General features: G+C 33.4%; 1 protein-coding gene across 1 annotated transcript in view; it reads left to right on the forward strand.

The window, feature by feature from the left end:
- Positions 1-4272: 4272 nt before the first annotated feature.
- LOC134715292 (vacuolar protein sorting-associated protein 33B-like) overlaps positions 4273-12041 on the forward strand; it is a 37238-nt gene continuing 29469 nt past the window's right edge. The window contains exons 1-3 of the mRNA XM_063577394.1: positions 4273-4377; positions 10741-10821; positions 11558-11622. Coding sequence (XP_063433464.1) covers positions 4294-4377; positions 10741-10821; positions 11558-11622 — 230 coding nt within the window. The 5' untranslated portion in view covers positions 4273-4293. The remainder of the gene's footprint in view (positions 4378-10740; positions 10822-11557; positions 11623-12041) is intronic.

Below are 12041 nucleotides of genomic sequence, written 5' to 3' on the forward strand. Positions count from 1 at the left end.
TTAAAACAACCTAGCATCGATGATATCGCTAAAGTAAATGTTAATTACTACACTGTCATACCACAACACATAATGTGTTGGTACATGTATCACTTATATTTAATTTAGTATCTATATGAGTCTTTGAAGCATGGTCACAAAGGTTCTTTTGGTGAAATCATTGTCATATTGGTCAATTTTTTTTTTGCTTCAACCAGATTTGGAGGGATATTATCAAAGATTGATAAAAAATCAGCACAAAGGGGCTTCCTAGATCATATAGCCCCAAGCATCATGTCAGGCATTGTCATTACTAAAAACCAATAAATGTATTCTAATATGAGGAACATTTTAACAATAAAATTTACTTATGATACTGATGATCCACCACAAAATAATATAAATAGAACCATACAAATAGTAAGCAAATACATATAAAAAAAAGATGTGGTATGATTGCCAATGAGACAATTCTCCACAAGAGACCAAAATGACACAGAAATTAACAACAACAGGTCACCAATTGACCATTAACAATGAGCAAAGCCAATACCCCATTATCAGCTATAAAAGGCCCCCAAATGACAATGTAAAACAATTCAAACGAGAAAACTAACGGCCTTATTTATGTACAAAAAAAACAAAAACAAACGAATATGTAACACACAAACAAACGACAACCACTGAATTACAGGCTCCTTATATCATGTTATCAAATCTATATATCATCTCCCATTTAGAAAAAAAACACATGAAAAAAATAACCTATTATGTCACTGTCCAATAACTATGAAGTGTTGCGATACATTGATACACAACACACGAATAGTAACCAGAAAGGTGAAGCCACTTCTTTACTCTTTACAAATGCTGAAAAGAGAAATAATAATTATATGAAAGATTATCAAAAATAATTGTTCGTTGTAACATCACAACACTAGGGAACAGAAAGTAAATATGCATGTATGATGTCATAATGATGTAGAATTAAATTCAAAGATTGCTTTCTCACTCGTGGTTGATATTAAAAATAAAATACTTGCACACCCACTTCCCTACGAGAAAACGCATTATCATTCAAAGAAAATCTTCATTTAAACTTCTTTTAAATTAAGTTTTCCACACCAGTATATGCCTGCTGTTTCTGCGTAGTCGTTAAAACTTATTCAAATAAAATTGAGAAAGGAAATGGTGAATATGTCAAAGCGACAACCACCCGACCATAGAGCAGATAACAGCTGAAGGCAACCAATGGGTCTTCAATGTAGCGAGAATTCCCGCACCCGTAGGTGTCCTTCAGCTGGCCCCTAAAAATATGCATAATAGTACAGTGATAATGGTCACTAAACTCCGAATTAAACACAAAAAACTAAAATTTAAAATCATACAAGACTAACAAAGGCCAGAGGCTCCTGACTTGGGACAGGCGCAAAATTGCGGCGGGGTTAAACATGTCTATGAGATCTCAACCCTCTCCCTATACCTCTAGCCACTGTAGAAAAGTAAAAGAATAACAATACGCACATTAAAGTTCAGTTAAAGAAAAGTCCGAGTCCGATGTCAAAAGATGTAACAAAAGAAAATAAATAAAATGACAATAATACATAAATAACAACATACTACTAACAGTTAACTGACATGCCAGCTCCAGACCTCAATTAAACTGATTGAAAGATTATGTCTTCATCTTATGAATATCAGGTACAATCCCTCCCATTAGGGGTTTAGTATCATACTATCATAAAATATATGAGAAGAACATAACCCGTGTCATGCCAACAACTGTTTTTTTAGAAATAAATGTGTTTAGTTCCGATGCAAAGACCCTATCAGTGAATCAATATTAAAGCCAAAATATGCAATCTTTAATGACCTGACAACAAGAATCGTAACTATATCCCCTTCTTATAAGTCTATTTAAAGGTTTTGTTAGTTTCTGAGGAGAATACTGACATTTTTGTGCTTTTGAACACATATGAACCACTATAGTTCAATTGAAATTTTATGGAACAACATCCAGGTCTATACTGTACATTATGAAAGGGAGAAAAGTGTTCAATTTCATCGAAGTTTTTATTTAGAAATACATCCTACATGTATGTAGTGACTTTCGTGAAATTTAATTCCCATCTAGAGTGGGGGGCCATATTTGCCGGGGACACAATTTCGCCGTTTTATGATTTTAATGTGTAAACACTTCAAAGGATGGCTAAAATGGAAGAAATATGACGATAAATTATAATTTTATAACAAATATGATTATTTTTTAAACTTAAACAAAATTACGGCACTTACTGCAAAAGATAGAAAAAAGGACAACGATATTTGGTCAATTTCCTGAATGAAAAACAGGATTTTCAGAGATTTTTTTCTTAATATTTTTTGGACTGATTGGCCTAAATTTCTGTTTTTTTTTACACATTTGAAATGTCTGCTGTTCATCTATAGTGACATTTATTTGATAAATATTATATAAAGCTGCAGTTATTTGTTTTTAAATAGATGTGTAAAAACGGCGAATATGTGTCCCCCATTGACGAAACTTCAGGAAATTTCAAACACCCTTTAATGTAACCTTACATATGATTATTTTCAAACAAACATGTTTTCAAGCTTAGGAATGTTTAAATAAAGCATTTGAAGTTATCTTCATGTTGAAATATGTCAGTACACTTCAAAAACATATAGACCTGAACATAAACTGTAGAAAACATGGAAAGATATGGCGAAAATGAGCACTCCACTCTAAGATTGTATTCGGTTAACACATTAATTTGTGTGTGTTCTTTTTAATTTTAGCCTGGTCTTGGAACACAAAACTCTTGAAGCGATATTTACATTTTGTTCATTGTTGGAGGCCATATGCTGACATTTAATTGTAAACTGCTTAGTCATGTTAGTGCTATAGTATTTGGTCTCAGTCCGGTGGAGAGTTGTCTCATTAGCAATCATACCATTACTCAGATATTGCTCAAACTTCAAACGGCTGTTTTGCAAGACAAGCTAGGCACATGAGCGTAGGAAGTCAAGACTCAAAGTAATTTCGGACGGGCACAAGTTAACTAGTTTTAGACCCTTGCAAAAAAGAGTCAAAATTCAATTTTCTAGACTGAAAATCAATCTTAAATTAAGTTTTTCATACTTTATTTTTCTTGAACTCAGACTCTTACCAGTGATGCATTTTAATGGTTTTCCTATAGGTTGTCTAGGGGTAAACAAATCAATTTTGAAGACCCAATATTTTTACTGGCCATGGCCATATTGATGGTGGTTAATCGTCTCAGTGGGGTTTATGTCGATCATATTTTTGTCAAAACTATTCATAACTTCATGAAAAAGGACATACGTCAATAAGGCAAAGTAAAAAGAATATATGTGTATTCCCTATGTCTGTGTTGGAGGCTCAATAAAACGGGATGCCAGCATCTCAATAAAACGGGATTCCAGCATCCAAATAAAACGGGATGCCAGCATCTCAATAAAACGGGATGTCAGCATCCCAATAAAACGGGATGCCAGCATCTCAATAAAACGGGATGCCAGCATCTCAATAAAACGGGATGCCAGCATCTCAATAAAACGGGATGCCAGCATCCCAATAAAACGGGATGCCAGCATCTCAATAAAACGGGATGCCAGCATCTCAATAAAACGGGATTCCAGCATCCAAATAAAACGGGATGCCAGCATCTCAATAAAACGGGATGTCAGCATCCCAATAAAACGGGATGCCAGCATCTCAATAAAACGGGATGCCAGCATCTCAATAAAACGGGATGCCAGCATCTCAATAAAACGGGATGCCAGTATCCCAATAAAACGGGATGCCAGCATCTCAATAAAACGGGATGCCAGCATTTCAATATATAGGAAATCCAGCACCCCCCAAAATATAAAAAAATAGTTTTACAAAATATATGCAAAAATAGCATCCCAGTAATAGTAAGATGCGCCAATACCTTATTATTTATACGTACTATAAAAGATGCTACCTTATGCAAAATATGAAAGCAATTAAAAAATTGAAAAATACTTTGAAAAATTATTCTAAATTAGCATCTTTTCCGGTATTGAAATATGCTATTTCCTAGTTATTTCACGGAATGTATGATAAAAACTGTACATGAGAATTTGAAATTTTAGTTGAGAACTCATTTTTTATGCTTCGATAATACATTTTGGTGTGTTTTTCTTTCGGAAACTATAAACGCTTAGCTATACTTTAAAACACGACTGAAACAAAATTAAAAAGACGGAACTTCAATGGTATACGGAAGTTGGACTACAATTAGTTCTGCTTTCATTTTCAAGAAAATGGCTGGATCAACAACAAATTTTCCAAATGTTCAAAGAATACGAGATATGGTTCGAAATGACCTTGCATCCCTGCTTGATTCTGTACGAAATATCAAAAAGTGTTATTTAGATACATTGTACCACAAGTATTATGGCATTGAAAACGAAAAATCATAACAAATCTGGAGTGAATTTAGGACATTTTACTTTTTGGCCCTGAATGATTTTGTGGATTCGGAGTTCAGAGGAGCTCTTATCTGATTTCCTGTCGAATGCTAATTAGAAATAACTTGAAACTCTGCATTCACACTGTTTAATTGAGACCCCATTTAGAAAACCAAGTCTAGATAACTTGGAAATCCATGTTGGGCATGACATCTTGAAATTTCTGTTGACATCATGTAATGTAGGTTTTGTACATTTACATCTACATCTACGACATAGTGGAGCTATGTTGTCACTTGAAAAGGGTACTTCAACCCGGTAAACGGACAGAAAGTCACAGGACAAAAAGTCACAGGACATAAAGTCACAAATTTGATAGGACAAAAAGTCACAAATAATTTTTTGACAATTGTTTGAATATATAAGAGATATATCTTGAAATATTTACTTTTTGTTACATATATTTATATTAAAGTTAAGGAAATTTGTCATTGTACTTGAAAAATTAAGATTTATTAAATTTTAAGCACGCAAAGGGTATATTTCTTGGAACCATGAAGCCATTCAAGTGCCAAGCCACTTTGACATTTTGTTTTCTTAACAATTATTTGATCATCTTTGATATTTTTTTTTTATTAATTTTGTCTACAAAGTTGGTTTATTTACAATAGTGAGAATAATACAAAAACATTTTTTTTTTAAAGAAGCAATTTTTATTCAAAGAAAAAAATCGGAAAAAAATAGTTGTGACTTTTTGTCCAGTGACTTTTTGTCCGTGACTTTTTGTCTGTGACTTTTTGTCCTGTGACTTTCTGTCCTACATTCCTTCGACCCATCACTCCAGTATAGTTTTAACTTTTGACGTTTTCCAACATGAAAATAAACTTTTATATTTACAAACAATGGTTCCAAACTTGTGCTAAAAATTTATATACAGGTGTAGGTTAAAAACATTTTCTACCAGTATCGACTGTCTGTGTTGCTAGCCACTACAGAGGAGCTTGGTGAGTTTGGTCTTGAATTCCTCACTGCTACATCTAGTTCTACAAGGTTTTTAAATATTGGGTCAAAGTTTGGATTTTCAGATGGTGTGGCTAGATCGTAAAAGTAGTCAGCCCAGGCTTCTCTTATTTCAGTGTCTGTGTTGACTATTTCTTCCTTAAAGATAAATGCTGATGCACATGTATTACCAGGGTCTCTTTGTTTACGGACAAAACCTACATAAATACTTTCTAGAAGAAAATCAACACAATATAGAACCTGTATCAACTGACATTGTGGAAAAAACAATTTTATCTTTTAAAAATGGGAAATCACCAGATGAACTAAATATATCCGCTGAACATCTTAAATATGGTGGATCTTCATTAATATCTATTTTAGCTTTTATTATAAACTTCTTGTTTAAACATGTACATATACCAGCACTTATCATGCTTATCAAAAGTGGAGTAGTGCAGAGCTCCAGATAAGCTGCGTATTTGCGTGATCACGCAATACAAATAATAAAAAACCCAATGCAATTGCCCATTGCAGGGTTTAATAACCCAATTAATTCAAAGGAAAACCCAATTATATACCAAAACCATGAGTTCTCAACCCTTTTATTGGCTACCGTTTGGGTTATTTACCCTTATCTGTTTACAGTCGTCGCGTAAATCTATTTTTATAATATTTATAATTGGAAATTTTCGTTCGTTCTAAAATAGATCCCTGAATCAAGCAGCTAAAATGGGTCCCTGTTGGAGTTTTCCCTTGCTCAATAGGTACACTTGTTTTTGAAAACATTTCGATCTTCTCAGCGTTTATCCAATTTAGCGTGTGTCATGTAGTCATATTTTTTTCGCATTGCTCGGGATTTATCATAACATACATTGAATTAAAACGAAAGTGAATGTCCGGTAAAAATATTGAATAGAAGCATGTTTTCTGCTTCTTTTGAAAAGCTGAGGGAAAGTTATGATGATAACAAGACTCAGTCAGTGTTTTTAGGAAGCGTCCATCGAACACACAGGCGTGTGTGCGTATCTTAACGAGAACATTGCTAATAAACACGGGGTCTCGTCCAAAAATGAAATCAGTTGGAAAAAGTGAAATGGCCTAATCAATTATGACATGATATAGCATCAGAAACCAAAATTTCTAATAAAAGACAACTAAACCCAGATTTATGTAAATTTAAAAACAAAAACATTCAAGTATAATTAGAGTTTTTATACTATTTTTTTTCATTTTACGGTTAATTAATGAATACACACACAGGCATTGGTCTCACAATTTATTATGTAAAGGTATAAGACGAGTGCCTGTGAATACACATCCGTTTTTGTGAGAAAATATAAAAATGGCCGAAGGTTTGAAACTGGACACAAATTAATCCTACAATTGCTCATCAGTGAATAAACCAAATAAAACAGCTAGCAAATAACCCTAACCCTTACCCTAAACCAAATAAAACAGCTAAACAAAGAAAGAAACATATATAAGATGGAAAACAATCTGGGATTGATATTGCCTAAATATTAATATTGTGTTGATGAAAAAACCCAATACATTAAGGAGCTTGGTGGTGAAAAACCCAATTTGGTATCAACCTGAGGGGTGAATAGGAATTGATAATGCAATTAAAAAACTTTATCACCCAATTATATAAGAAAATGGTGGGTAAAAACCCCAATTTGAGAATTCTTATCTGGAGCTCTGGTAGTGTGCCCGGTTTTTAAGAGTGGTGGAAAGCCAAAGGATGACCCAAACTCATATAGAAAAATAACAATTACAAGTTCAGTTGGCAAAGTTGTGGAAAAGATACACTTATCTAGAAATGAAGATAAAATATTAGAAAGACAAAGTTATCTCCAAAAAGGATTCACAAAGGGTGAGAGTCCATGTATTGCGGCACCAATCATTACGGAACTAATAATGGAGGCAAAGAAAAGGAAATCAAGCCTATACATTGCTCTGATGGATGCCAGAAAAGCCTTTGATATACTATGGCATTTAGGACTCCTAAGAGAAATGCACAAAACAGGACTTGAGGGAAACAACTGACTATTTTTTGAAAATTGGTATATACAGAATTGACATCAAAAGTAAAATGGAAAGGAGAACTTTCCCACCAAATCATAGAACAACAAGGAGTACGACAAGGAGGAATATGGTCCCCGTCAGCATATAAACTATTCGTCAACTCCCTACTAACTTTTTGAAGAAAACCAAATCGGACCCACCATTGGCTCAATATACTGTGGTATTCCAACTGTTGCTGATGATGTCACATTAATAACAACAGACTTATATGAACTTCAGACCATGCTGGATATCCAATCGAGTTTTGCAAACAAGAACAGATACGAAATTAGTGAGCAAAAGTCTGTGGTACTTACCTTTAATGATTCTTCAGAATGTAATTGGCATTTAAATGGCAAACTTATGGCTACTCCAACATCATCAACACATCTAGGAATTGAGAGGGACAATACCTCAAATACAGGCACCAAACTAGTCGTAAAGAAACGGATCATTACAGCAAGGAGAACAGTATATGCACGGATGGGTGCAGGTCTTCACAGACTTAACGGAGTAAACCCAAAAGCTGCAATTCATCTGATTCAAACATACATTCTACCTCAATTGTTATATGGTCTCGATGTCATCACACTTACTACTGAAGACATAAAAAACCTCTCCACTTATTTTCGGAAACTCTTGCGACAAATTCAACACTTGCCAGACAGAACTGCAAACGTAGCATCACATCTTCTTCTTGGATGGATAACCATTGAAGCAGAAATACATAAAGGAATTCTGAAAACTTTTGGAAATATCATACCAAAATGAAAACTCAATTGAAAGAAAATTAGCCATCAGACAGCTAGCAACAAAATCTCTACAATCTGGTAGCTGGTTTACAAAAACTGTTGAAATTGCCAATATATACAACCTACCGTCGCCATAGGATATTATAGATATCCCACCCAGGAAACAACTTTGGAAAAACATGATAAATAAAACAGTCGCTGATCATTGTATAAAACAAATGATAAATGAAGCAGAGTCAAAATCTACTCTGGCTCACCTAAATTACGAAAATTTCAAAGAAGGGAAAATACATAACATATGGAAAAGTTGTGGCACAAATCCATATGCCATCACATCTGCCTCCTTAAAGGCAAAGTTAGCAACAGGGACAATATACCTGCAATATCATCGAGCTAGATTTAGCAATGGACATGTGTCGCCTATTTGCCAGTTATGTGCAGAGGAAAAAGAAGATATACTTCACTTCATATTAAAGTGCTCTAAGCTACAGTATATTAGAGATGATTTTCTACATATGATAAGCGAGGTATTGACAGAAAACCTAGAGGATCAGGATCTTATCCAAGAATTAATAACCAATGACGAACATTTGTGTCAGCTAGTCATCGACTGCTCAAAATTTAGATTTTTAAATGAGAATGCACAGAATAGAAAAGAATCATTATCAAGAGGTCTGTGTCATAAACTATTCCAGCAACGGGCAATATTAATTGAACAGTGATTAAAAGCGTGAAATACCCAGCTGAAAAGAAGGGGCATACCAAAAGATAGAACATTTTTTGTATATAGTGTATTTACATTTTACCGTTTTTAATATGAAAGAAGCAACTTTTATATTTCAATGATGGATGTCTTTTAACGCATACCAGAATAGTGTAAATATTGTTGATAGGGTCACATCCCCCAGAGGAGATAATTAATATCTCTTTTATAGTTTTAAAAGTTTTATCTTTTAAACATAATCTTGAGGATTTTAAACGTGAGTGATATTACACCGATTCTAGGATTGGTGGTTCTCCTGACATAGGAGGGAGTTGCAGTACAGGTAAACAGGTAGCAGGTTGAAAACCACTCCAAATGAGGGGCATCACAAAAATATTGGACAAAGACTGATAGATAAGGGGATGTTTTGTTATAGTCTAAGAAAATGAAGAAAAAAAAATAAGCCTCTATAACTGAAGGATGTACATATATACTAAAAATTTCTAGAATTATACTTTTTTCTTAATCGATTTTTGAGTTTATAAGACTTAAGAATATAATTAAAAAAAAAAATGAATGAAAAACAAAAATATGCATGATATGTAACTTATCAACAAAGGACAACCACTGAATTACAGACTCCTGACTTGGGACAGACACATACATACAGAATGTGGCAGGGTTTAACAAGTTAGCAGGATCCCAATCCTCCCCTAACTTGGGACAGTGGTGAAAAAGTACAACATATGAACTATAAAATCAGCTGAAAATGGCTCCACTCATCTGATTGACCATGCATGATACAAATAGAAATATATATTACAAAAAACACAGAATGAACGTAGTCAGGTACTTGTATATCCCAAAATCAAATTGACTCTAAGTACTGATCTGAGAGCACTCACAGATACTGACAGCTAGTTCAAAACCACTAAAAGTTTACATTTGCTTGCCTTGATGTCACTACCCACAAACATAGTATGTTTAAAACAACACCTTATATTCATATTAAAATTTTAAGAAAAAATATAAGTCATTCCTTTGCCTGTTAGACATAGATTGAAGCTTTCCCAAAGGAGTAGGTTCAGTAAGACCCCTTTTTGGCCCAAAAATATAGGAGTTTTACAAAATTGTGAAAATGTAACCTTTAAGCTATGTTTTGATCTGCTACATAAATATGAACTGTTTTGGACAATACAATGCACAAATACCACATACATAGGCATCATTAAGTCATGCTAAATTACTGAAATCTTCAAAACTTTAGTTTCCGTCTAAAATGAAAGTGGCCACATTCATGTTCATTCATAATATTGAAACGTATGCTGTATTTGATGATAATACAAAACATGTATAAAGGTTGAGGATGAACACGGATGCGGCCACTTTTGGACAAAAACCATCTGAAAAGGGATGTTTGTTGGCATATTTGATAGATTTTTCATATTTAAGCTTGAATCAGAGCGTTTTAAATGTCTAAATCAGTTAAAATCTTCACATATACTAATCGAATCAATTGAAATAGACACTTACGTGTTTAAAAGGTGTCCAAAAACTTTTGTTAGATGATTCTGAAATTTGTGGCCAAAATCAGCCCTTTCCAGACCTACACCTTTTAAATATTCACTTTTTTAGGTATAAATGAAAACAATAATGATTACAAAAATGTATCTCTAAGATGTTAATTTACATTCAATTTCATATTTTAATTATTTCAATATGTATAGACATTTACTTGGTGAAAAGAAATTATAAATAGAATTATTATCTTTTGAACAGTTCAAAGGAAAGAAAGATTTAGTACTGGATACAGAGCTTATGAAACCATTAGATAGAGTGGCTGGAGCTACAATGCTTAAGGTATTATTATAATGGATATATTATTCTGGAAACTACATATAAAAAGGAAAATGTGGTATGATTGACATTGAGACAACTCTCCCCAATAGACTAAATTGACACAGAAATTAACAAATATAGGTTACCCTACAGCCTTCATCAATGAGCAAAGCCCATACCACATAGTCAGCTATAAAAGGCCCCGAAATGACAATGTTAAACAATTCAAACAAGAAAACTCACTGCCTTATTTATATAAAAAATGAAACAAAAACAAAAATGTATCACATAAACAATTGACAACTACTGAATTATAGGCTCCTGACCATATTCCCCAGTCCTCATACAAAGCTATAGGAAGTTCCTTTTTTTATAATCTTTCAAATGTGATTCATCTGTACCCATAGAATCCACAAAAATTGGTATTAAATAAACATCGATGAATGCAAAGTATGAGTAATTTGTCCACTATATGTACATACATTTTATGGAATGATATTTACATTTTTATGATTTCAGCAAAGAAATGTACTATGATCATTATTAATTGGTCCACTTTTTATGTTATATATAGTTATTAAAGGTGCATTGTACCAGGATTAATATTAAATACACCAGACGCATGTTTCGTCTACAATCTAAAGCTTGCATTACACCAGTTTCTTTACCTCACAAATACAGCCAGCTGATATTTAATTACACTATACAATTATTGTCTATATAATTGGCTATAATATTCACTTATTTCTGATTTCAGCAAAGACAAGTGGATAAAATATTTAAGCTAGACCCAACACAGAAGTCAATACATGGCTGTGAACAGTATGTATATCATTATTTGACAAAACATGAACTCATTTCCATTTCAGAAGTAATTTTAGAATATTTATCAAGAAACTATTTCAAATTACTTTTCTTTGATAATTTACAGTGGTGACATGCATTCGCTAACTTCTATAACATTTAATTTCTGGTGGAGAGCTCTTCTTATCTTAAATTGTATTGCATGTAGCATATAGGTTGGGTCAGAGGGGACCTGATCTCGAAATCCTGGGCTAAAAAACATGAAATCCAGCAATCCAAAATTAAATCCTGACATCCTGAACATCGAAATATAAATCCCAGATTCCGAGAAAAGTGTCAATCCCCAAATCCCAAGTCCTCCCCTCATATATATGTTGTAGATTGAAAAAATAAGGGATGATAATCCAGCTGCTGTGAAGACAATGATGTAAACTATT

Source organism: Mytilus trossulus, chromosome 4, assembly GCF_036588685.1.
Source record: "Mytilus trossulus isolate FHL-02 chromosome 4, PNRI_Mtr1.1.1.hap1, whole genome shotgun sequence".
Lineage (NCBI taxonomy): Eukaryota > Metazoa > Mollusca > Bivalvia > Mytilida > Mytilidae > Mytilus > Mytilus trossulus.